Consider the following 27,840-nt stretch of genomic DNA (forward strand, 5'->3'; position numbering starts at 1 on the left):
CAGCTATGGTCTTTAAGGCAGTCAGCACAAGGCTGCATATTGCATCAACCACATATTCACTAGCTTCCTAGTAATATAAATAGTACTTGTAGTAGATATTAAATGCACATTGACTCCTTAAGTGATGTTTATACAAAGCATCCATAGCATTACATATAATGATAATACAACTAGCGTCCTATTATGATTTTATGGGTATGTACATTTCAAAATATTAATTATTAGAGAAGAGTAGAACACATACTCTGTATTATCACTGTGGACTCAAAGAGGCCTTTACTTTTTTGGGGGGCGTTTTACCGTCCTTGTATTAAGAATAAAATCAATCCCTATATAATATATATCTATATATATATATATCTATATATATATATATATATAATGTAACAAATTAATGCACTTACCTGTCGCACGCGATTTCCGACTCTGTCACCAGTTTTCTGATACAAAGCCCATCTCTTCAATTTATCTGAATATCAGTCACAGCCCGCATTTAAAAAAAATAAATAAAATAAAAAAATAATCTCTGTAAGGCCAAACCAGTTTGTCTTATATTGTGCAGTTACATAGCGCTTCCTCCAGTTTCACCTGACGAAAACACAGCCAAACCAAAGCGAACGAGACACGCTAGGGTAATGTAAGAGTTAATCATTAAACAGCTCTAGATACTGTGATGTATTTATCGAGCACTATATTCAGCAATTTTGAACACTGACTTGATACTGTTTTAATTTTGGAAACTTTTTAAAAATCTTTTGTTAAATTGCATTGCCTTTTACACTGTACGCAATTCTGTGCATGGGTAACATTTTGATTTCATTTTGCTGTTGGGTCATTAACGGGGAATTTTATATACTGCTACAATACATACCGGATTTAAAAGTATGTACTGTATTACAGTCTACGTGTCCAGTCGTCTTTTGGCAAGTGATATTTTCAGAATTATATCATTCTGAATTAATACTTCTACTGTAAATATAGTACTATACCAACAAAACCAATACAGTATATCTAAAATGGAAGCCTGCTTATTTTAAAAGTCCTTTCAGTTACGTATTTTTAATATTGTATATTTTTTTCTTTGTGTGTTCTCTGAAATACGGACAAAGGTTGGAATGGGCCAAAATTAAATAATCAGATATGGGTCACACGTGTTTAACCCTCACTGAAGTCAAAATTTTATAGGGTCGGACATGCGAGTGCTGACTGTATAGCATGTGTTCACTGACTTTAACATTACTGCCATCTAGTGGAAATCCGTTAAAACAAACTCTTTCAAATCCTAATGCAAAGCTATGCCCTCTTCCCATTAAAATGACTCAAATAATAATAATAATAATAATAATAATAATAATAAATTATTATTAAGAATCATTCCAGTAGCAAGTCTACTTGTGTATGAAGATTTACAAAATATTTCAGGGTTCTACATATGTGGAGATTAAATTAGTTTAAAAGCACGGCCCATGTATATGCAAATACATCCTAGACTTTGAAAGAGTTCCTTTTTACAAGCTAAATTGGTAATTTTACATACAAACTCTGCAGTGGTTTTAACATTAAAAATAATACAAAAGTTAGTGCATCTTGGTGTAACATATTAAACCTAATTTTACAAGGTAATAAAGGAAAAGAGCACCACACTGACGAAGTGATCTGGCCAGGGACAGCCAGTGTCCACGTGTTTAATAGGGACATAATTAATATTAGATCTGCTGACACCTCGCAGAAGGGGCTTGCTGTGGGGATTAAGCCAGAATGAAGTTACTGTCTTGTGCCAAAGAAACTGAGGATGCACTGGTGGACAAAAATGAGTAAATGAGCAGCGTTGCTTATACATGGGACTGTGCCATTGTTCTGATGAACGTTATTGTTCTCCTTTGTGTTTTGTATTAGCTCATAAAAGCCCCCGACTGAACTTGGAATGTTAATATTTTGAATGTTTTCCAACTGCTAAACGTTTATAAAGTTTCTTAAACTTTTAACAAAAAAAATGCATGTCAAATATAGATGTCACCCCTAAAACATGTGTAAGGTAAGGTATGGAAATAAGGACAGCGCAACCTTTGAACATTTTTTTTCCCCCTTTTAATTTACAACAAGAAAACAAACAAAAAAAAAACTCAGTTTTGGACGGTTAATCAATTGTCCATTCTTCGTTGAAAAACAGTTGCAAAAGTAACCTCAACTGAAGTCCAGTAGTTTGGAACATTTTGATAAAAAAATAAAAGTAAACGTTCGCAGACAAAAAGGTCAAATAAACATTTAAGGTTTAAAAAAAGGTTAATACTAAGTTTCCATTGTCCAGTTTTACCATGTTCAACTCAAAATAATTTTTTTGTTGATCAGCCAAGTCTGTTTGTTTTCATTACCCAATAACAGCTGAACGAGAACACTCTTCCTCTCCCCTGCAGCACTAGGGGTTTTTAAATGGCATATATAATTTTTGTAAAAGTCAAGTTTTTTGGCTATTACAGCAAATGCTTTTAAACAACAAATGCTTCAACATTTTATGTTGCCGATACGTAAATTAGGTTGCTTGCTGGGTTAAAGGCAATTATTGTGGAAGCATCTTCTCAATATTCTGAACGGTGGAAACAAGGTATCTTGTCACAAGCAGATAGCAGCAGGCCTGAACTTAAAACAGAGAGTGCAGATAATTCAGTGCCAACACAGAGGCTGTTAAATGATACAAACTTGCACATTCCACAATACTTTGATTTTACAGAAGAGTAAAGAAAAAAGAACAACAGATCTCAGCCTGACATGATTAAATAAATAAATGATTGAAATTATGTTTTTTTCATTTAAAAGTTTGTCAGTCTATTTTTTTTCCAGCATGTCTTTAATTTCATTAAAAAAAAAAAGGTTTCAGAGCTTCTTAGCTGATTGACATTACTGCTACCCAGATCTATTTTTCACTTGATACAACACATAATAGCTTTGTTAGTGGATATCTAATTAAGCACTGTACCCTTCCTGGATACATTCACATTTTATAAAACAAAAAAAAAAATGAAAAGAAGCAGCAAAAATATAAACCATGTATCATTCTTAACAAACAGCAGCAATGTAGCTCAACATAAAAACTACAATCATCTTTTACAGTTTCCTAATTTTAGCCCAGTAAATAGGATCCAACACTATCTTAGATTTTCTCCTGGTTTGTGGCAAGGCTGCCATGAATGCACAATATGAGCTGCTACCATGGTTCGTACCACATACAGAACGCTCTGTCAAAACACGATAAACAAAATACGATAACCAAGCCAGAACAGTGGCCAAATACACTAAAGGGTTTTCCTTTATTCATTTGTAGGACACCAAGTCTGAAACAAGCATACATTCAGCCCTCAAAAGCTCAGTTTTTCCCCCGTTTATCCTTCAGGTCCCAATCATGATTTGAATAACAACACTCCCCAAAACAAATAGTATTTGGATTTCCAAATATGTTTAAGAGATTCGTGGGTAAAAGTGACATTAAAACATAATTTGTGGCTGGTGGGGCAGGTGATATTCACTATCATGGCCAAGTAGTAATAACTAGGTGGGTGTATGAGACAATGTATTTAAATTACATTTGCCATTCATATTCTTTTTCTGCAGTATTAATTCTGTATGTATGCAAGTATGAACAGTAAATACTACACATCTACATAACTTGTTAATGGAAGTATCATTGTCGTGCATGGGCACTCCAATTCATTTGAGGAAACATACTGTTCTAGTTATGCATGTCTACCAGGGCATATAATGACAACTTGTTTTTAAAAAATGTCAAATAAAAACATAAACAAAACTATTTTCAGTACGGATGACAAAAAACAAAACAGATAATTATTTCTTCTCGGCTTTCAATTTCTGTAAATGGTTCCAGAGTTCTTCTGCTACCTAGGAGGAAAGTTAGAGAAATATTACCAACAGAGCACAGATTTGTGATGTCATGATGTTGTCCTTAATGTTTTTTTCTTCCTAATTTAACAAGCAAGTCTTGCCGTCCATTCTCATTTTGCTAGCGATGGGCCAGTGGAAACTGGGGATAAGATGCAAATTGGTCCCACTAAGGCACTGTCCACACTATGCCTTTAAACCGTATTAGTTGCCTTTAAACCGACTTAAAAGTGCTAAATACGGCTAGCGTCTACACTACACAGTGTTTAATACTGTACTCGAGAACCAGCCTCCAGACCACTAAATTAGATCACACTAGGTAATGCAGTTTGTCAGAAGTGTGGATGCTGTAATACAGAACTACATTTTTAGTGTATCCTCCAATATCCCCAAATGCTTTCCAATGTTTTGGCACGTGGACATTACAAATACAGTATTCAGAACAGGATCCTGAAGGCGTTGAGAACAACTATCAATACGCTGTACCATATACAATTTCTGAGGCTTGTTGTAAAATGGTGGATGATGGAGCGATGTGATCAGATGCCGAAATCAAGGCACATTGATATCTGGAGCGATGAAATCGTTCAAGCAGAACTTCAGAGTTCAAAACGAAATGCACACATTATGACAAAATGCACCTTGTGTTTTTAAGAAACAAAGCCATAATGTTCATGCTAAGAAGCACTATATCTTCCATGGGAACGGGCTCCATATTTGCCAGGTTGGGATAACGTCATTAAGTCCCACAGTCCATTGCGCTGCTAGGAACTGTAACCAAACTATTTTAATAGTGTTTGTACGCATTAGGCCCGACTAAACATGAAACAGTACTTTAGTGTCAACGCTTTGAGCAGGAATAATTCAAATGTTTAGGAGTACAGTTCTGAAGATCAGTTATGTAGTGTGGACAGGACTTAAGTCTAACAACTCAGAATTTGTTTCACAGAATGTTTCCACTTACTATTTACAAACTCATTGTCAAAATTATCTTGAGGTTGGAGGAATGGATTTTGGTTTTGTCAGATTCAACTGGTGGTGTCTTGAATACCCCAAACACCTCATGGCTGAGCTGTATTGCCAACTAATAAATCGGACACTTTAATTACTGGGTTTAGTAACTTAAAAACAAATACAAAGATGGCACTTCTATTGTTATGTGTATACTAAATATTTAGAGCTTTACAATTATAAAATTACAGGATAAGGAAGACAGCAGCTAGCCAGCCGCTTGATAAATCTTTATGGTCATTCCATCTCAAGTGAGACAATGAGCTTTAGAACATGTCACACTGCAAACATTAGGTACTGTCAGTGCAGCAATGTTTGGATGTTGATGTTACTGGAAGATATGCATAATGACTCACATAATACAGATTTGCACTAACTATGAAGGCAGTATGTAAAATGTGTGAGTATTTGTAAAGGTGACATTACTGAAATATGGAAGCCATATTAGGTCAGAGATCAAGTTCAGGGTTATTACATGCAGGTTTCAGTAATCTAAAAAACGTATATATACACAATACCACAATCTTCTAACTTGACATATATCTGCTTCTGGTTATGAAATGTGATCAAATGCAAAACTCTCACCTTTACCAGTCATTTCTTCAAAAATACTTACCTTCTGATCTACAATCTTGTATGTGTATTTCGCATAGTTTACAAATTTCTTCTGTGTTTTTGGTAGGGCATGTCCCTGTTTGGAAAATCACACATGCAGACAAGCAGCTTTAAATAGACTTTTAGACTTTAAAATACATTAACTTTTTTGTTTATAAAAAGGCAGCATGGATGACATCAATTAATTTATAGTCATTAAAAAACCCAAGCTATCCATTAATAGCTTAATAATAAATTACATGGTTCATCTGTTGTTATTCATGATATAAATTGTAAATGGAACAATAATAAGAACACCATTTTAAAACAAACAGTACAGAGCGCACACTCCTAGTTATTTTATGTTTTTTTGTCATGTTGCAGGTGAGACTCTGTTTACTCAAAGATGAGACCACAAATGTGAAGGTGGGTGTTTCTATCCTCACAGCTGTCTCCGTATATAACTACTGTTGTGTGTGGCTTTATTTTTGAATGAAAGTTGCTCTTTTTAGATCTTTAACAGGTCAGAACTATAGCGATGGAAATTATGAGGTAGTTAACATGGATGACCAGATGTCACTATAACAATAACAACAAGATTTAGATAATTACATACATCAATGTACTTTCAATGAAACCCAACCCTCGACGGGCTGTGGTTCATTACCATGTCTGTTTTGTGGTTGTAACAATATGAAAAAAAAATATGCATATGGAGAATAAATAAATAGAAGTATTTTGTTTTTACCTCGCTAACCATTGTTTTTAGTTTGTCCTTGACTTCATTCACGCTGAGGCTCTCAATGGCTCCAGACTTTTCTTTTTTCTGATGTGGAGTCTAAACAAAAAAATCAACAAGGGTGAAACACAGTCAGGGCACTGGGAGTGAACTGGTCCACATGATGACTACTAAGAACAACACGGGACATCCCAATTGAAGGGCTATATATATATATATATATATATACACACACACATGTAATATTTATATGTAATACAACCAAGCAGGGTTGAAAGCTTCAATCTCTTTTTGCCCAGAGGTCAGCCTTTTCTTGTAACAACTAAATTAGAATGAAAGTACCTATTAGCCATAAATAAAACAGCTGCATTTTTTATACTCTTGAGATAAACTGCTTGCAAAATACTATTCAGTTTGATGCATTTCCAACAACATGGTGGTACAGGGTTGTGGCAGCTCAAAGTCTGTGCCCATGATGTCCCACACCAAGAAGTCCCCTAGACAAATGAGCAAATGAACGGGGAAACCACTTTGTTCCAAAAAAATGCAAGTTACTGCTGCCCAAAGGTTTGTCTGCTTACACTGAGATTCATAACTAATGGTTCTGCAGTGTTGTTAGCCTCAAACATTGCAGTTACAACAGGGTTTCTTATACACTCTACAAAGATACTAGAAAGCAATTCCAGAAATGTGAGGGAAGAATGCTTTGACCCTTAAAAACTTGTTTTGAAATAAACCTTAATTTTAATGCAACTAACAAAGGGTTAAAACTGTCCTTGCTGTAAACACTGAGATTTAACCAACAAATCACACTACTAATGCATATAGTAGTTCAGTCAACGCTGATAGCTGGTTTATTTAGTAATGCCACATGGATATGCACTTCAGCATTCAGCTGTGAACTCTGTACCATTCAACACAATCTGATCTGTCAGTGAAGCCATTACCAGTCATTGCAAACACTGAATACATATACATTGAAAACGGATATGGGAGGTTTTTTTTGGTTGCTTTCAAAGGTTATAATCTTTTTTTTTTGCCTGTTTACAAATTGACATGTTCATCAGACAGATCAAAGAGAATGAAATTAGAGGACACACTCTCACACACGTCTGCAAAAACACATGGCTTTGGATGAACGCCAAACATGCCGGTTATGTGCCTTTTTTCCCCCCAAAAGAGGCTTTTTTGCTGCAACAGGACAGCTGTGTACCTGAAACAGCTGACAAACAGACACTGCGAGTAGCTCTTTTTAATCTCCTGTAGACAGTGATTATAGATATGAAGGGCCCGACTTATTCATTGGCACGCTATCATTTAATACCATAACCATTTTGGAATCCATTAAATTCTCAAGCCATATCCATTCCATAATGTTGGTGGAAAATGTAACCTCATCCTGAAAGACTGCTAAAAAAGTTTCTTGGTTGCTGTGCCTCTACCAAGGAGATGACAGCTGCTAACACAGTTCGGAGAATGACCGTCTGCGAATCATGTGAGCTAGGACCCGCACAGTACTGTGTGTCATGTGTGTCCTAAATCACCTTAGATATCTTGGGATCCCCCATTTCTGTCACCTCGATCACTCACAAGGTCGGCATGGGGGAGGACTGTGTGTACTGGTTAACACAGAAGCAGCCCTCGGGAGGGGCAGGAAAAGAAAAATTATAAAGCACTGCGATCATTTCCAGGTAATTTGAATCGGTCAGGACAACTCCTCTTTCAAAGACTACTTTTTTGCTCCACTTAATATATAGTCTAACCTGACATCAAACAAGAAGATAACAGCAGTTTCAAAGTCGGCATGGATGTGGGGGTGGGTGCAGTCAGATAAGGTTTTACGCTCCCTGAGCTCTGATCTCCTGTAGCTGAACCAACCCCGCAGTTAAACCGCAGCATACTTATTATAGAATTACCAAATCTGAAGATTGGCCAGAGGATTAAATGAAAAACAATTATCAGACAACTTCTATAGTCTAGCTATTCCCAATGACAAGCTGCCAACAGCAAGTATTTGTCTAGCATGGTTTAAACTATAATGATGGCTACCTGTTGAGGTTATTAGAAACGTGTTAAACTTGCTGCTCTTTCACTATAAAGAAAAGGGGCTTTGCCGAACACCTGAATGTGTCACAATTTAAAGAGGTTCTGTAATCCAATGCTGTCCATGGCTCAGAAGGTCACAGGTTCGAATCTTGCCTGGGGATAAAATAACCAGGACAAACTCCATCCAGTATTGTAAGTGCAGGACTTGGGCTATTAAATATGCTAGTTGTACAGTTTGTCTAAATCAAAATGCTGAAGGGATGCAGTTTTCATTAATTTGTATGCAGCGGGCTACGAATGACAGGCATATACTTTTTCACCAGAGGTGGCGCTGTAACAGTAGGATACTGTATCTTTAGTTCCCTCAGGTACCCACTTCACTTTAGCCAAGTTCACTGTATGATGTGTCTATCTACATCAGAGGTTCATGAGGATTCCAGATATGACAGTATTTTTGTCCTAAATCCTCATAATTCAATTCATTTACTTTATTCTTTATACAATGCAGCCAAATTGTGCAAAAATGGATTTTATAGGGTTTTTTTCCACATTCATTTTGGAGCCAATCTCTATAACTTAATGCCAGTCCAGCGCAGAGTGTTGTTTAAGAGTCTTAATCATTGTAGAGGAATCCAGTGCGGCAAGGCAAGGGGTTGCAATGCTTTTTGCAATAGATGCAGCATTCAATGAGTGCTAATTTGCTGCTCTTATTTTATTTTCTAGTCTTTTACATTTAATTGTCTGGTTCTCCTTTGGAAGAGATCACTTCAGCTTTGTGACTGCTGAAAGATTCAATAGTATTGAAAAGCAAGGTATTGACCAGTATATACTAACCCAATTTATCCAGCAACTATAGAACCTGTAATTGTTATGTCTACCCTGTATAAATAATTCAAATATCATATTCTAAAACTACATTAAATACAATTCCTGGCTCCCGATTAGGACTGGGACCAAATCAAAACTTTGACAACCTGCTAATCGCACTTAACAAAACTATTTAATAGCATTTTCTTTTTTTTGTAAGTATCTTATTTCCTCTACTCATAAAAAGAAAACGCTATTAAATACAGTTTTATTAAGTGCGATTAGCGGGTTGTCAGTTTTGATTTGGTCCCAGCCTAGGTCTTAGAAAAAATAATTTACTGTACGTATGTCAGTTTATCACACTTTAGAGTTTTACATCTAGAGAGCCACCTCTCCAAGTGTGAAAACGCACAATTATTAGGTCTGAGCGCATCAGAATCTAGGAATATACACCATGTGGGAGTCTGCCCATGTGACCTAGGTAAGTTTCTATTCTGGTACACTTTTTTTCATACTGACACCGATTCTGTACTTACAACTGTGGAAGGAGATGCATGACACGGACATGCTTCTTTTAAAATCATTAAGAGTCCCCATAAAATACCTGTTACCTTTACAAAGATGTCATGTACAGTGTTTGCAAGATTGCTTTCACATGGAACAACCTGACAACCAACATACAGTACAGTACGCGTGTTATACTTGGTTTCCAACATTCTCGGGTGTGTAAATGTTTCCATGATCACATTTTTCAAAGAATTATGTTTATGATGTTGCAGTAAACCACATTTGACATTAAAACATGAAATGTAAGCTGATGTTTTAGAACAGTATGTTATGCAAACCAGACATTTCATTGTTAAATAGGGTGTTTGGGAATGGCCTAACGTCAACAAGCTTGGGAATGTTGTTGTTGGAACATGTGCAGTCCAGTGGGTTTTACGTTTGTGACATCTTGAAATCAAGTGCAAGCTTTGCAGATTTTTTTTATTTTTTTTTTAAACTCTTCTCCTTTATTGTGTGTGCATGTGTTTTATGGTATTAGTACATGCTTTGCATCACATCCACCATGAAATCACGATCAGCATCATTAAAAGTACTGTAGATGGTCATGACCTACAGCTCACACCATAAGGGTGGGGTTATCTTGAACAAAGCCACTGATTGGCTATACCATTTAAGATGTATAGAAAACTGCACATTAGATAGGGCCAATCTGCTGTTTTCCATGCTTTTAAAGACAAAAAAAGAAAATGAAATGACTGTTGGAACACCTATTAGCATGTTTTCATCATAGTCTGCTGTTGCTATGCATTCAAAGATTTTATTCTCAACATGATTTTGCTCCAAGCGAGTGCCTTGAACTTTTTACCTATTGTGCAGTGATGGTATGTGGCACAACCCTGCCTGCGCACAGTGCTGTGCGTTTACTTACAGTATAAAACACAACATATGACAAATCAGACCTTTGGGATACGAATGAAGAGTCACTTTTGAACCTGTATTAATGTCCATCACTATAGAAGAATCTTCTGTCTATAGTGACCACACATTTAATTTATAAAGCGCATTAAAACCGGGTCCTCCCTAAGCACTGAACAAATTGTAACAATGTATGAAAAAGGACAGTAGTTTATCATTTAAAAAAAAAAAAATTAAAAAACCTTCTCCGCTATTTAAAAATCTGCATCGCTCTGGGGCTATCTATGTACAAAAAAAGAAGGGCACACTAGATTTGTATGAACAAGGGTGGAACGTCATGTCCTTTCACCCCTTGTACACATTTCAAAACTTAAAAAGGTGCAAAAACTGCATCCTGTGTGTCATGTGTGCCCTAAATCACCTTAGATATCTTGGGATCCCCCATTTCTGTCACATCCTCTTATGTGTGTGGCGAGTCTGCCTGCACGTATGGAGGAGCGAGACTTTTTGAATTTTAAGTTTTTGGGAAAGACAGGTAATAGAGTGGTTTTAACTGCTATTAAAACCAGCCCTGGAGTCCTGCCTTTTCTGCACTGCCGCTGGAAACCTAGCACACAGTCGCTACATTGTTGTCAGAAGTGGAGGCGAGGCAGATACCCTGACAAGCACTTGGAAGCTGGCAGAGGAGAGTGTAGAAATGCAAAATTAGACTCGCCCAAATAATTGGCATAGGCAAAACTAGACTGGCCCAGCATCGATGTCGAAGCTTTGGATGAAACTAGATTCGCCCGGGCTAGCCCTGAAATTCAGTGAAAACTGTTGAAAAAAGAATATATACACACAATATCTGAGTTACTGTGTTTAGCATACTTTCCATTATCCTGTGTTTGTCTCCTGATATTTAATTTATTGGGTGATGCATCGTAATTCACCTGGAAATTGTATATTGGCAGAGGAATCGTGTTTGGGCCGAGGGATTTCACTGTGCTTGTACTTGTTTAATGACTGTAGAGTTTACTTTATTCAGTTTTAAAAACTGTACTGATACAGTTCTTAAATTAGTGACGAATAAAACATAACGTTTGTGTGATTTATTGGCTGCAGAGCTCCAGAAAAAAAGATAGGGGGAAGATGTGATATACTATACAGGGCATCATGATGACTAAAGTTCTGCACTGGTGATTACCTCAAACAAAAGGAATAGAAAAAAACATGCATGACAAAAATAGCAAAATAAACCAAGAAAGCACCCAGGACAGTATTTATCTGCTAGATGGTTTCAAAATAAGCCAATATGGCAGCCCTGATCAAGGGGGCATAGCCTATAAAACTCACATGCAAGAAGCATGCATTGGCTATTAAATGTTACCTCAAGTTCAATGTACAAATAAAACGTGAATTTGTATAATTTTTGTTTAAGAACATCTGTATTTTAAATTTGGCATTCCAGCACTTTGATTTAGGACTACACCACTGGTTAGAAGGCCGTTCTATGGAAATTTGTAGGTATGTTACAATGACAGATCATTAACGCTCTTGACAGGATTCAAATATAGGAAACTCACTTCTTTCATCTCATCAACTGAAAAATATATCCCTACATAATAAATGATATCACAAAACGGGGTGAATTTTGATTTATTTACCTGGTTTCTATTTAATGGTAGGCCCAAGATGTTTGTGGTAAGTGGTCTGGTCTATCAATAAAACACAGAAATGTCATCATCAGAAAACTCTTGGTCTTGCCAGTGGTCTAATAACTAACGACTTACATTTTCACAGAATGGTCTACTGTCAATCTTTCTGAAGGACTCAGCTGTGCTGAGAACACAAACTTCAATAGGCATGTAACGTGTGAATCATTCGCAAAAACTAACATGTGGTGCTGTCACCCCGGAGGCAGAGCGGCTCGCGGAACCCGTACAGGTTTTCTGTAGTTGTTGGTGGAGCATAGTGAAGCGCTCCGTTACCTTGGGCTGTGGCTTGGCTGCTTGGGCTCCAGTTTTCCCAGGTGCGCCGTTGTGTTTGGACGCAGATTTTGGCTCTGTTTTTTTCTTCCCCTGAGTCTCATTCTGGAAGAAAATAAAAAATAAATAGGCATTAAAAAATAAATAATTAAAGTGAAATGACTTAACGTTAGTCCAGATTTTGTGAAGGCCAGATGCATGCTTTGACAGATCGAATCTAGGATTTATTTAATTTCCCCTCAAAATCTGGAGTTTCAGCTGGGGGTGTAGTCCATCTATAGCAATGTGCCGACTCATCGATTCGCATAGTGAACCGTGATATTGTTCTTGATACGATGGAACAATAAAACGTGTAATTTTTATGTTTCACACATAATGTTGAGTATCATGCCCCACGTGTCATGCTGCCTATCGTGAAGACACTGCCGATACACAAACTTATTCATTTACCACTCCGCAGGTCACTGTGTACAAGAACAAATGTTAGACTTTGACGCTTAATAACTTAGAGCCTGTTCTGATAATTGTCACTACATCCCAATTCCTGGTGTAGGCAGTGGCATATCCATCCCTGTACAACATGCACACTGGGTAAAATCCTGCCTATGGGTAAAAAGTGATACAGCATATGGTATTAACAGAGTATGACATAACTGGTTCCTGGTACATTTTGTTGTACTTTTTTTTTTTTTTTTTTTAAACCGCTTAATTCTGAAGCATTTGATACATTTTGGAATAAGTTTTAAAAATACACAAATTACTCAACTCATTCTACACAAAAAACAGCCATCTTTGAATTCAACTATTAGACAAAACTCATTTTTAATAAAAAAAACATTACATTTAAAAAATTAAAAACCTGTTCACTTAACCATGAAATCCAATCCGCATTAAATAAATAAAAACGTCTGTCAGACAATTCATTCAAGCCTCGGGCCTCCATCCACCACACCTGTAGATTGAGCCTATGGCTTCCATCCCAAAGGTACCTAAGCAATCCAAGAAGCTGGCCGCCTCATCTTTACTCAGTGCACCAGAACAGGGAGGAATCCGGCACAGAATAAATCACATAATGACACAAATGCTCAGCTGTTATCCCCACCCCGAGCTAAAAATCTATGCTAGAAACCAGGTATGTGCATTGGCCAGCTTTGATCTTTGCTTGGCACGGTTTCAACTTGGATCGTGTCTGTAAGTCACACATACATACACAACACAAACACATACACACACTGGCTCTACTGTTTAGAACAAAGACCAGGTGCAATGAAAGACTGAGTGGCAGGGGAGGGAAGAAGGGAAAGAGAAAAGGAGAATTCACAGTACCTGCTTCACATTCTTTAGGAGAGGAACGTGTATCAGCTCTGGGAGCATATTTCTGGCACAGAGAGCTGCTCATGAATTACCAAGCTTGCGGGGAGATTACAGAGCAGAAATCCGATCATTATACTCGATACCCTGTATTTTAGCAGCACCAAAACCAGATGGGGTGCGAAAGGAAAAGATTAAGTCAACAGGCCCTGCTTTTTCAAAGCGCTTTAAAATGTATGCTATAAAAAGAGCAGACAGTAAATTAAAGTGTTTAATCCAGACTTTGTTAAATGGCATAATCAAGATCTAAAACTTGGTGTTTTATTAATGTGCTTAATAGGAGATCCTTTAGTCTGTACAGTATGAAAATATCAAGTAATTATTATTATTGTGCTGAAATAGGCTGCATTAGATCTTAAGGAGGACTTTGAAAATTCTTACAGCATTGTTAGACAAACATCAATGTCAAAAGGATACACCTTTTTTGTGATACAGCTGCTACTATATAATGTACGAGTAGGCGATTAAAAAACAGCTTTGATAATATTTGGATACAGTATCAAAGGAGAAGCGTCACTCATTTTACAATATCTTCCCATGATACCTGCAAAAACAAGCTAGGTGGTATCCTTACAGCATTTGATGCAGAATTTAGAAGACATTAAGATAACTGAATGAGCAACCTTCTTTTTTAGGTATTAAATACTGAGAGACCCACTTCAGCAAAGTAAACCTATCTAGTTCCAATGCGAGGTAAATAAGTGAGCATCCACAATTATAACTTTAAAATTAGTGCATTACCAATAGGTTTAACTTGTCAACCACACACTCCAATTCCACACATATGGCAAATATCAAGCATGACCCTCTTGCACTTCCTATACTGCAGCATGTGAACTGTACTTATGGAACCAATCATATTTGGAAAATGCTTATGGTTTTTGGTGGCAATCAGAACGCTATAGGAATTCGGAGCACACAGGAATTCTGAGCATGTTACTGTCTAACATACAACACTGCAAACGTGCTGTATTTAGAATTTGAGACATTGTACACACCAAGCTTCATAGATAGGGTATTTTCATCCTAGCTAGAAGTAACATCTTTGATTATCACTGAACCGAATGGTTGCAAACGTGTGTGATCCCCTGAATGTTACCAGTACAAACATTATCAGTTGCAGTACTAGTGCTGGGACAAACAATGGATTTTCATGTTCAGATATTCACTCAATTTAAATATTAGTTCAGATATTTGTTAGTTTTCAAAAAATAATAAAATCGATTATATTGTGCAGAACGTAGGCAGAGACAGCATAGCAGCAGGGGCAGAGGGGCATGGCCCGTGTGTCTGCCTTTATTTTACAGCAAGACGTTACAATATTATTATTATTATTATTATTATTATTTATTTCTTAGCAGACGCCCTTATCCAGGGCGACTTACAATCGCAAGCAAATACAAATACATTCAAGTAACACCTGTGTATATGTAACACCTTAAAGTAGAACAATATCCCAGGAGTAAAGTGTAGGCCTTACTTTACCTCAGTGAATTAACTACAAAACAAAGGATGCCAAATAGCAGTTCAGTTAAACGTTGTTTGTTCTGTTTTTGTTTGGGCCTTTTGTTCTGTGGCCCCTTGCCTCTGGAATGATTATTATTTTGTTTATTCCCAAAATAAATGGTACCGTGCTCCCTCGCTATAAGGCTCTCGGTTATTCTGTGCCTCGGAGATAATATATATATATATATTTTTTTAATATATTACTCTCATGGAGCTTTTTCATTTGCCATTTTTCAAACTGTTGCACAACTTCTGGTGAGGCGGTAAATAAGTGCAAGGTATTTTTGTCATTTATAGCGAATACGAACATCTGATTTTAGTATTTGAATACATTTCAAAAAATATTTGTTCGAATATAGGATATTTGTCCCAGCACTATGCAATACCACATGGCGAATGCTCAACAAATTAAAAGCACTGATTATACTGTATCTACAGGCTATAGGAATGTATACCATGCTTGCATACTCCTATGGTCAAAAGATCCACTGGGTGGATATATCCAGAAGAATGCTAACAGCTGTAACTTGTGTTTTGTGGAATAATGTAGTTTGAGAGTAGTTTCTGAAGTTCAGTTTACAGCTAACAAAGACTTAACCTTGTATCGCAACTTTACACATTCCTGAAACATTCCAAATGAGATGCTGAAGCATACAGTACAATTAAAGAAGTCAGGTCAGTACAAAATAACTTTATGAGGAGAAGGAAGAAGATTTAGCCAGGTGGTCTGAGCAGCTGAGGTTATGAGAGAATCACATAATCTTTCTAGGAGCAACATTTTAAGGCGCTTAGACCCAGCTGCAAATATCTTCATACAGGAGAAATAACTAAATGTAACACTTACAAAAGCCAAATGTACCCCTGGGTTGGAATGGGGGGGTGGGGGTTACTCCATCAGGAGCATACACACAAGTATGATCTAATTCATCAATGAGAAGCACAACTGCGTGACCTCAAATTGCAACTACACAACGGACCGACGGGCTGCGAGTAGTGGTAACCAAAGACTCAAACTGCATGAATTACTCTATCCAGAGACTCACAGAACACTTGCACTACATTTCAACTAGTGTGACCATAATTTACAGCATTACACCAATGTACACATGACACACGAGTATACCATGAGATTCATAGCTCAATTAATGACCCTCTGTGGTCACTGAGGCAGATTTATTTTCAGAAATACTGAACATTTTTTTTTTCTTTTGGTGATATACTTCAGATAGTCATCAACAAGTTATGTTACTGTACATGAATGAATATCAACATGGTCATTTTGCCACTGAATAAATTTGAAGCAGTGTTTGAATTCGATTATTTGTCCTAGCAATAAGGATTGTGAAGTTGATGTTAGGGATCTTGCTGAACTAACAGCTTTTCTTAGTAGGTTGCCAGGGGCAAGGACAAAATGTCCATCACGTTGAATAGTGTGATAAAAATCTATGAATGTCAGTCACTTGTTCTTCTACTTGAAAACTGACGTCCCTGTAAGCTATGTTAGTTCCCACTTACAGGAATTTTGCTTGCATCTCAAAATATAAAAAAAGGCTGAATATGCTGGTAACATTTCTGTAAATTGTTTGAAATGAGTTTGAAAATGTTTATGGAACACTATCACACGTTTTGTAAACAAATCTAAATTTAAGGTTAGAGGACAAGTTGCTTCTTATAGACTGGTTGTCTTAAAGAGATGTTGAAAACTGTAGCTATGTCAAACATAGGACCATGTTTTGACAAACAATTGTAAGAAACTTCTTGAACATTCTTTAACTATAAAGTTCACCTGGGGTATAAAAGTAAGGACCCTCCATTAAAGTGAAGAGCACTGATGCCAAGCTTTAGATAAAGGAAAGAGGATAGTTAATTGGAATAATTACCCAAGAAAAATGAGTTTGGGGCTTTGTTAACAAATACTGGAAAAGGTTGCAAAGTTGAGCCATCTTGATGAACAGAACCAGCACCAGTGTTTCAAGAGAAGATGCTTGCTGTACAAAGACAAGTGGACCAGCGCCAAACTGGACTGGAACCGACACAACTTAATTGCCTCTGCCCCACTTCACAGCAACTGTGGCTTTGTTTTCAAACTGCTAGCCTGCAACCTTGGACACAATCACAATCTCACAGACTCCTGATAGTAACTGCAGTTGGAAAAAGAGAAGACTCAGAGATACAGACAACCTCACCACTTTTTCTTGTTCTGCTGTTAAAGGACCCAATCTCCAACCAAATTCTAAGGAACTGGTTTGAGGAGTATAAACTGGATCACATAACATCCAGGGAACTAAGACTTTAATTTAACCATTTGGTTATTTTGTGCAATTTAATGACACTAATTTAGTGAACTAAATCATGTATTTACACATTTATCTATTCTGTATTAACTGCTTTACTGTACCTGTATTATTATTGATAAACCTTCATCATATATTTCAACTTTTGAGCTATTGAGGTTGGGTTAAATAAGGGATAGTTCATTGTAAATAATTTTTATGTATCTTTCCCGTTTTGTAGTTTTTCACATACATGACGAATACCTGACAAATTGAAAAATGTGACATTTCAGAATCTAACATGAAATACTGTACTACTATTATGGCTTCCAGACTTTTGCAATACAATTTTCTAGTTTATTTGATTACATGATGTTAAATAAAATATCTAAATTATGTTTGTATAGTTTATTTTTAAATTGTTATGTCTCAATCCTAAAATTCTAGGTGATGCCAAACTTTTGGCCATAGCTGTACAAGGAATGTAGTAACCGGGCTATATTACTGGGCTTCCCAGGTAATTTGAGACATACTCATTTGGTCAAATTTAGGGGATGTTGGTCTTAAATAATCTATAGATAAGGGACCTTCAAAACATCCCTTATCTATTCACTGCCAGAGGCAAGACAGATAAACTCAATGGAACAGTCTTTCTCAGCTCCAATCTGACACCTAGTGATCATTGTGTGGAATCACCCTGTTTTGAAAATTAACAACTCCCCTACCTAGAATGAATCTGACACTAGAGGTTAAACGTATGTCCAGCCACCATGTGTATTTGTTAATATTGCAGATCAGAATCTCTGAACCTAAACAGTGAAGTCAAAGTAAGAATCATTATATGTGGTGAACAGCCTTGATCCAAAATTCTATACAGTATATATATATATATATATATATATTATATAAAATGAATGAATATAACAATTCCAACATAAAAACTAATTTTTTTCTACTGGAAGTGATACATTAGGTACATTTTGGTATGTTTGGTAGAGACATTAAATGGAAAAGCCTCAGTACAGGAGCAAAAAGCCCACTTTCAACATTAATTACCCATAACTAGAACCAGTCCAAAAAAAACGTAGAATTCATTCTTCCACAGATTTATCATATTCTGCAGCTACATCGTCATCATAATTATCATAAATAGACTGCTAAAGTGACCTGAACTACGTAACTTAGTTGTTCAATTTTAGTAAATTATCTCCTTCAAAAAGTAGGAGTTAAAGACTGTAGTTAAGGCTTTGAACATGTGGCCCAATAACAGGTCTCATGTGATGTGATGTTTGTTTGACAGCTTTTAAATATTTTTCTTAGAAGTGATGATTAACATGTTGGACCAGACTTATGAAGGTCTTTACACCTAAATGAAAGTGTTCTCCCTTTTGTGAAGAAAATACAACTGTTCATATTCCTGGCAACACGTAACAGTTTAGGAATCCAGTAGTTTTGGCTCCCAGTTGGTAACTCTACTACACGGCAAAAAAAAAACAACACCTCCTCCACTAAGAAGGAAATCCTAAGCACTTACTTTCTGTGGTGTTTTTGGTGGAGAATCCTCCTCCTTTTTATCATCATCATCGTTGTCGTCATCTCTGCAAAAAAAAAAAAAAGGGGGGGGGGGAATGAAATTGTAATTTGTGCCTTCATAAGTTTATAGAATGTAGCATTTGCCAAATACAAACATTTCCTTCATGCATGACTCCTACTGTAGCATAGCCTTATGTGCTAGAAAGAGAAAATTAAAAACATAAGATCTCTCTCTTACACAAGCCCGTACCAGGATAAGCTATTAAGATATAAAACATATTTTTATAAACTGTTCTTACTCATCATCATTCTCCTCTTCATCATCATCATCTTCCTCGTTATCAAACTTCAGCTTCTTCTGCAAGACACCCAAGAAACAGAAAGATCAGCTACTGAATTACTCGAGCCACACTTTTCATATTAAACTATGATTCTTATGGTAAACCTGGTGGCAGACAAATTATACCATCCCATACCGGTAAAGTACTTGCAACAGAGCAGGAGTCCTACTGAGTTACATGACTGTACACACATTAGTATAAATACAGGTATGCAAGCTTTTTTGGATTATGTATAAAAGTTAATCAGGGGGAAATGGACTATGTTAAGGTATAATAAAAAGCAAAACTGTTTTACTTGTTTGAAATGTTATAAAAGTGACATTTTGATTAAGGGAATTTGAATCCTGACCATTATTTATAAAATGAAAGCAATGTCTTAATCTACATTTACATAAGCTTTATACAAGCTGTGTAACTTTATACCATCAATTAAGGTGGTACCTTTTTATTTCACATAATTTCATTCAGTTATATATTTATAGATTTTGAAAATAATTGTGCAGATAGTTACTTAATCTACAGTGCGTGAACATAATGAATAACGGTGAACCACACAGGTATGACTGCAGGGTTCTCTTCAGATCACATTGCAAGTAACTGAAAACTTGCAACTTCACTATATTAGCTTGTTTTACAGTCTATTTTCCACATCTTCTACAGGAATGTTTTAAAGGGGAGCACTCAATGTTTGACAATACAATTTTCATATGTCTTACAAGCGCCTTCCAGTGTTGCAGAGCCTAGCACCTCTAACCCCTATTGAAGAAAGCAAGGAGAACATCAATGCAGTACCGGGGCAAGAAGGGAGTTTGAATTGGAGTTTGAAAGTCTCTTCACTGGAGATGTATTATTCTCCTCTTCGTATCCTTCCTCCTCCTGCTTTGCACCTGCAGAAAACAGCAAAGATAAAGTCAATCTCATCGAGCAAAGTGTTTGTTGGCATCTTACAATTACCCTGGATAACCCTTTGACCACATGCAGGACTTTTAAAAGCTTCAGACCGCTCATACTACACAGTAACAAAGGGAAAAAGCGGTCACTTACTGATAAAGTGCTGGCCACTGATAAATACGGGACCCGAGCCAGACTTGAGGCGGAATGTGACTGGAGGTGTGATTTCAAAGCCTCCTAGACTTATCTGGAAAACAGAAGCAACGCAAAACAGCCAATTACAGTGGTGCTGGTGTTTAACAGGATTACAATACTTCTTTTTCATTTAAAGATTTAATAAAGTTTGAAAATCATTAAAAAAAATGCAACTGGTTTCCTTGACAATAGCTACAAATAAGTTTCAAACCTCAAAAAAAAAAAAAAAAATACAAGTGTATACATCAAACATGATTTGAAGAAAATCATTCTTTGTACACTCCATGGCTATCAGGAGAACTGACATTTTTTGTACCAATCTTCACCAGACTTTCATAATACTCCCCTAGTCTCTTATAGACTAATCTGTAATCTTTCACGCACTGTGCGATTATTACACGATTATGAGGACCCTTTGTGTGTGCATGCACTAGTTCAAAGTAGACCAGTATGCTAAATATTCTCAGAATGTGTGAGTAGTTAGCTGGGTAGATGAATAAATAATTTGCTGGAACAGTGGCACACAATCATATCATAGCATTAAGAGCTGCCCTTCTGACTGTATCTCAGATAGGTCAGGTGATGTCTAGCAATTTGCACCCGTCAATCAGCATATAACAATTTTTCAGTAATTTCTCTTTTGATAGTAATGATTTAACACGCTTGACTGTATTTCAGATACAAAACATTTGGTGCTAGGTGAAAAGGTGGATGATTGGTGCGTCAATAATGGAAACCATCTTTTTTTGTGTGCCGTTGCTAAATGTGTATACTTCTGATCAAACCCACTAATATTTTTTTCAGAGTATACAGATACTAGGATCTGACAACCTGTTATTTTAATTACTGTACCTAGCAGCATAATGCAATTCAGGAGATACATCTTTTGTACAAGAGATCTAGCTGTGTTGTATGCTGTAGGTCACCAGTTTTAAATCCTGTTGTCTCTCAAACCTTTGTATATTTAGCTTTTCAGTAAGACTGGAATCAATCTTTTCAAGATATTGCATCAATCTGGACTTGAATATATTTTAAGAAATGCATCCATGAAGTAAATATGTTTATTTACACACATTTTATGACAATTTCATGAAAACAATTGATTGGTAACCATCGGTTATTTCTTTTTTTGCAAATCCACTTGGGTAGTGATGAGCATCAGCCTGGAAGAACATTCATTGTGTGTGTTGGAATGACAAAACTGATCTACCAGGAAAAAAGAGGTTGTTGGATCCTGTGGATCCTATGCACAGCCTATTTTTAAATTCATCTAATTTGGAGTTTCTTATTAACCACTGACTTGTGGGTGGGATGAGATATAATGCAACAAGATATACGCTCTACTTCTGTCACATTTCAAACTGGTTTGATCTCTCTCTGCTGTCTATGGTAACAAACTGGACTGATTTTCAATAGTATTATACTAGTTCTCCAAATACTGTTTTAAATGAGTACCTTAGTAAAAAAAATATGCTGTCCGTTGTTATCACAGCCACCCAATTTATTCAAAAAGTAAAGTAGAAATGTAAGCTATTTGTCAGTTTTCAACTTTCAGTTTACAGGGCTGTGTTTTATTGCATGTGGCAGGAACAGAGATTTTAAAAAATGTAAAAAGATAGCTTTAGAAATTGCAGCAGTAAGTAGTAACAGAGGCACAAGAAGCTAAGCATAGTAATACATATATGTCCTTGAAATCAGGGTGTTCAAATCAAGGACCAACAGTGAGAATGTGACAAGGGATGTGCATTAACCCTTTATTATCTTTATCCTAGGGGCTGATGTGTATCAATGCTATTTCCTGCATACCCAATGTTAAGTCCCTTCTTTACTTACAGTTGGAATAACTGATGGTTTAAGAACTGCAAGTTGCACTTTTGTCATTGTTCCTTCATAGTTCATGCCTTCAATTTCTACTGTGTGAAACTCATCTACTGCCTCCACTCCCAAACATATCTGTAAAAAGGAAAAAAAAAATTATATATTATATACACACACACACACACAGTATATACACATGTATATATTTTTTAAACATATGGGTCTGCTTTAATCAAATGAATCCCTTCAACTACTACCAAATAACATTATTATTATTATTATTATTTATTTCTTAGCAGACGCCCTTATCCAGGGTGACTTACATTTTTCTCCCCTAGTCGTTGCATCATTGCCCTGCAAAATTTAACCCAAACTAACTGTAGATGTATGAATGTAATTAGCCACATTTTGACACAGCTAACTAGCTATTAAAAGAGAAAGCAAATGCAATCAAATAGTGGGAAAACCTGTAACCATAAAACCCTTTTTGCCAAGGCACTTACCGACTTGAGACACAGCTGATGTTCTGCTCCATTATCTTCCAGATCATATTTGTATTCCCTTTTCTCTGGCTTCAGCTCACAACCTGGAGATAGGCAAAACAAAATCAGGGACAGATTAAGAACAATCCAAATGGACAGCGTGAAATCCTGTGCATGGAATAAAAGGGTTATGTAGATGGCGTAAATTCAAATGTATTTTTTTCTTTAAATTTTTGTTAAGGTGCAGCTAATTTTCTGTTCTAGTTGACTGCCACATATATATATATATATATATATATATAGTACATATATATATACAGTATATATATATATATATATATATATATATATATATATATATATATATATATATATATATATATATATATATATGTTATAACATAAGCTAGATCAGACAGTGTCTTTATAGAAGTACAGTAAGAGCTACTGCCATCTAGTGATCTACAACTTTACCTTTTTGTTTCTATGGCAATATACTGCCGTGCACTAGAGGGTGCTGGAGGGTGCTGGCCTTAAGCTACACATGGAATTGAGTTTAAGACATGTTCTTAAAATACATTTGAGAGTGATTCAAGTCTCACAAAGAAACTGAAACTTTGGATGACCAGATCCAACCTGTCAGTAGATTATAAACCCTGTTTCTTGCACCTCATTGCAAAAATAAGAAAGTTAGCATAATTCTATTTGTGGGACGGTTATGTCCTTTGTACCTGTAAGGGTTAACAAGTATAAATCTTCTGCAATTGATCAAACCTGCCTCTGCTACTAATGTAAATGTTACTATGGAGATTGAATGATGTGAGATTATATATGAGAGAGAGAGAGAGAGAGAGAGAGAGATATTTACTACTGCATGCTCATATGGAGGAATGCAGGGGGAAAAAACCCCAGTAATAAGTCCTCTGTCATGCCGGTTCCTCTTGTAAATAACCAGCAAAAACATGTTTTGCCTCTCTTTAATCAGCAAACAATGACGAGAACTCTGCGTTCTAAACTAGTGTTCAAACCAAAAAACTAAACAATAAGCAGTTTTTTGGGCTTTTTTTGTTTTTTTAGGAGCAGGATAATAAAAACTGACAAAACGCCACAAATTTTCATTAACGTTCAATGGAAAAAATCAAAGAACACAAAATAAAATATGTAAAATAACATTTTTGTTATATTTTATTATTATCCCACTATAATATTTGTATCATTAGTTGTTCTGTCCCATAAATTATTATATTTATATAATAGTACCCAACTGAATTGATATCTGTTCCCATAAAAAGTTAAAGAAAGTTATCAGTTTGTATATATTACTTTCATGAAAGTCTGTTAATAAGAACATAAGAAAGGTTACAAACGAGAAGAGGCCATTCAGCCCATCTTGCTCGTTTGGTTGTTAGTAGCTTATTGATCCCAGAATCTCATCAAGCAGCTTCTTGAAGGATCCCAGGGTGTCAGCTTCAACAACATTACTGGGGAGTTGATTCCAGACCCTCACAATTCTCTGTGTAAAAAAGTGCCTCCTATTTTCTGTTTTGAATGCCCCTTTATCAAAATCTCCATTTGTGATCCCTGGTCCTTGTTTCTTTTTTCAGGTCAAAGAAGTCCCCTGGGTCGACATTGTCTATACCTTTTAGGATTTTGAATGTTTGAATCAGATCGCCGTGTAGTCTTCTTTGTTCAAGACTGAATAGATTCAATTATTTTAGCCTGTCTGCATACGACATGCCTTTTAAACCCGGGATAATTCTGGTTGCTCTTCTTTGCACTCTTTCTAGAGCAGAAATATCCTTTTTGTAACGAGGTGACCAGAACTGAACACAATATTCTAGGTGAGGTCTTACTAATGCATTGTAAAGTTTAAACATTACTTCCCTTGATTTAAATTCAACACTTCTCACAATATATCCGAGCATCTTGTTGGCCTTTTTTATAGCTTCCCCACATTGTCTAGATGAAGACATTTCTGAGTCAACATAAACTCCTAGGTCTTTTTCATAGTTCCCTTCTTCAATTTCAGTATCTGCCATATGATATTTATAATGCACATTTTTATTTCCTGCATGCAATACTTTACACTTTTCTCTATTAAATTTAATTTGCCATGTGTCTGCCCAGTTCTGAATGCTGGCGATCATTTTGAATGACCTTTGCTGCTGCAAGTGTTTGCCACTTCTCCTATTTTTGTGTCGTCTACAAATTTAACGAGTTTGCTTACTATACCAGAATCTAAATCATTAATGTTTTAGAGATTTAGATACTTTCAAGGTCACTTCAGTTCAGCACTGTCTTCAGGGTAAAAGCATGTCAGTCATTACGGGAAGCAGCTGGCTGGTTAGTGTCAGCAATGACTGAAAGAGGTGGAGACAATTTCCCTCTCCAGGTAAAATTACCAGGAAGTGCATGACTGCATGAAAGAAGGCATGTACTAGTGACCAGACTGACTTAACCCAGTATGGTACCATTTATTATTTTATAAAATAAATACATGTTTGACATAAGATGCATGTATCAAAGCTACACATGCAAGCCTTACAGTGGAAATAGTGCATGGCAGGTAAGATTTAGTTTTACAAAATGTTCATTTGGATCATACACACAATCCATAAATCTCAGGGTTATAAATTAAGACTTCTCCCAGTCCTGGGTTTCTGAACTCTCCTTGTCTGGATGTCGAAATCCCCAGGTGCAGTACCTATACCATACATTTGAGCAATCAGTAGCAAATCTACTACTTTGAATTGAAAACTTTAATAAAAAAAGTGTAATTCAATTAAGTGAATGGGAATCACCTGGTTTCAACATGCAGTGAACGTGTATTGTTTAGGTACTGTGCAGGGGCGTTATTAAGGGGAAAGCACCCCCCCCCCCCCCCCCCCCCTCTTCTTTTCTAATCCGGAATGTCAGCTGCTATGTGATGTAATAGCGCACTCTCAGTCTCAAGGCATTGGCAGCATTCATTTTTGATTGATAGTTCATCGTTGTCCAGTGATTATATAGGCAACACAGAATTACATTGCATTTCTATAATAGTAGAATGTTAATGACTCCATGATGAGTCAAATGGAAATGTCTTATTTGCCACAGCAGGTGGAAAACTGAAGAAATTAAATGACAGCAAGGAGGGATTGACTTGGATGAAACTACTGTATTAATATTGCTTATGCCCAGGTATCATTATTTATACATGTATGCTCTAAAGAAAAAGGTACCATAGATTTGAATACAAGATTTAAGGGCTATTCACATTATAGCGTTTATTTGCTGCTTTTTTGGGGGTAAAAGAAGAGCCTATGGAATTGAATACTACCTTTCACATATTCGATATTGTGTGTGTGTGTGTGTGTGTAGCGCGAATGGGCATCCTAAGCCCGGGGTGCCAATAAAAAAGGAAGCATGTGACATATGTCAAATCGGCCGCTGTATTGGTAACAAATAATCTCAAACAATGTTATTAGCAACAAAATTATAAGTACGGACAGGACTACCAAACGTAATAATTTCGATGAATTCTGATGTGTTTTTAAACTCGGCGCCAGTATGCCAGCGAAGTGCCAGAACCAAGCGCGCGAAGAGGCCACAGGAGATACTGTCTGGGTTTTTTTTTTTTTTTTTTTTTTTTTCTCCTCATTCATGTTATTTGGGACAGAGAATGATCAATGTTGACACAAATTTGCCCCCGCCCCACAGATTTTATTTTATTTTTTTCTGAAATTTAGCCCCCAGTCATGTAGTTAGTCTCATACAATGAGAATAACGACGAGCTAGAGACTATGATTAAATCACAGGACTGAATCATGCGTTGTTTATTTTCAGTGTGAATTTAGAAGATTTTTTATGCAACATTATATTAACCAAGAAAATCATGCATGTAGATGGGGGAATCTACGTAAGAGGGAGGAGAGACAGATACTAGATGTACAAAATAAATGAGACACGGCAGCACATTTTCTGCAGTCAGCAGTCATTTTAAAACAGTTCCTTAGAACCGACATACCCAAAATCGCATACAAGTATGGTCGCGTGTTTAGAATAACTATTAACACCCAGCATATTTAAAATTCTTTTTTTTTTTTTTTTGATTAGATATGGTTTCTGTCAGTATCATGGTTTAGCCAGGTTAATATATAATTAGTATAACGCACTAATTGTTTGGTTGTCGCATTGTGTGTATGATGAAGCGGTCTCAAGTGCATTTTCATCGGCTCATAATTCTGGGAAAACATCTAATAAAGAAAACATACCATGCTTATTAATATTATTTTGTGCATTTTTTTTTTCTTTTTTTTTTTTTTTTATACAGTAGTGCTTAGCACAACAGAGGTAAAGCGCAGGTACAACAGATTTTTTAAGGAGTAATTTACACCTACAATGGGACCAAACACCACAAAAAAAAGTGCCCTGTGTATGAACACTGAACAGCATTTCCAATTTAATTTCCTGTGAGTGCAGTGCTTACCAAACAGGTATATTTGAGGTCTGTACAACCCATAGCCGTTTCCCTGCTCCTCAGCCATGTTCAATCACGGACTTCTGGAAACTGCAACTGGGAAAGGAAATGAGCTTAAGGGGCTTGGAGGGGCTGGCGAATCCCAATAGAAGGTATGACACAGGCCCGGTTTTGGGGATGGAACCGCATAACAGTCTCGCGTTTTGATTGGTCCATGTCTGTCAAATGAATATGTCGTCTCACGAATGGGAAAGCTTGCAGGCATTTTTAACATTGTGATCAGGAGAAAGAGCGAGAGATGTGTTTTTCACAACCTTTCAATTAAAATATAATGTGGTATTTTGCTGTACTAATGTAACAAACTATGGGTTGTTACTTTATATGAATTATCATGTTATGCACGAATGTAAGAATTGGCTTTCTGTGGTGGTGTACTTTTTTCTTTCAAATAGCTATCTATAATGTTGTTGAAGCTCAGTAATGTTGTTGAAGCT

General features: G+C 36.4%; 1 protein-coding gene across 2 annotated transcripts; it reads right to left on the reverse strand.

The window, feature by feature from the left end:
• Positions 1-3,376: 3,376 nt before the first annotated feature.
• LOC117409031 (nucleophosmin-like) lies at positions 3,377-27,477 on the reverse strand. Of its 2 annotated transcripts, XM_034014552.3 has the most exons (12): positions 27,356-27,477; positions 22,909-22,991; positions 22,421-22,540; positions 20,546-20,639; positions 20,294-20,388; positions 19,460-19,518; positions 19,162-19,225; positions 12,481-12,582; positions 12,157-12,207; positions 6,245-6,334; positions 5,519-5,593; positions 3,377-3,891 (listed from the first exon to the last, which is right to left on the reverse strand). In XM_034014552.3, exons 1-12 carry the CDS (start codon positions 27,411-27,413, stop codon positions 3,838-3,840), a joined length of 945 nt encoding a protein of 314 aa, XP_033870443.1. In that variant the 5' UTR covers positions 27,414-27,477; the 3' UTR covers positions 3,377-3,837. The 2 variants fall into 2 exon arrangements, with proteins under 2 accessions (XP_033870443.1, XP_033870444.1); XM_034014553.3 differs by lacking the exon at positions 12,157-12,207.
• Between the last annotated feature and the right edge of the window lie 363 nt (positions 27,478-27,840).

This window comes from Acipenser ruthenus, chromosome 2, assembly GCF_902713425.1.
Source record: "Acipenser ruthenus chromosome 2, fAciRut3.2 maternal haplotype, whole genome shotgun sequence".
Lineage (NCBI taxonomy): Eukaryota > Metazoa > Chordata > Actinopteri > Acipenseriformes > Acipenseridae > Acipenser > Acipenser ruthenus.

Coding starts and splice junctions, on each gene's coding strand:
- LOC117409031 (XM_034014552.3), bottom strand. CDS start 27,413: ATGGCTGAGGAGCAGGGAAACGGCTATGGGTTGTACAGACCTCAAATA. Junction 20,640..22,420: donor AACCATCAGTTATTCCAACT/GTAAGTAAAGAA, acceptor TCTGTTTTCCAG/ATAAGTCTAGGAGGCTTTGA. Junction 6,335..12,156: donor TACCATTAAATAGAAACCAG/GTAAATAAATCA, acceptor TTTTTTGTTTAG/ACTCCACATCAGAAAAAAGA.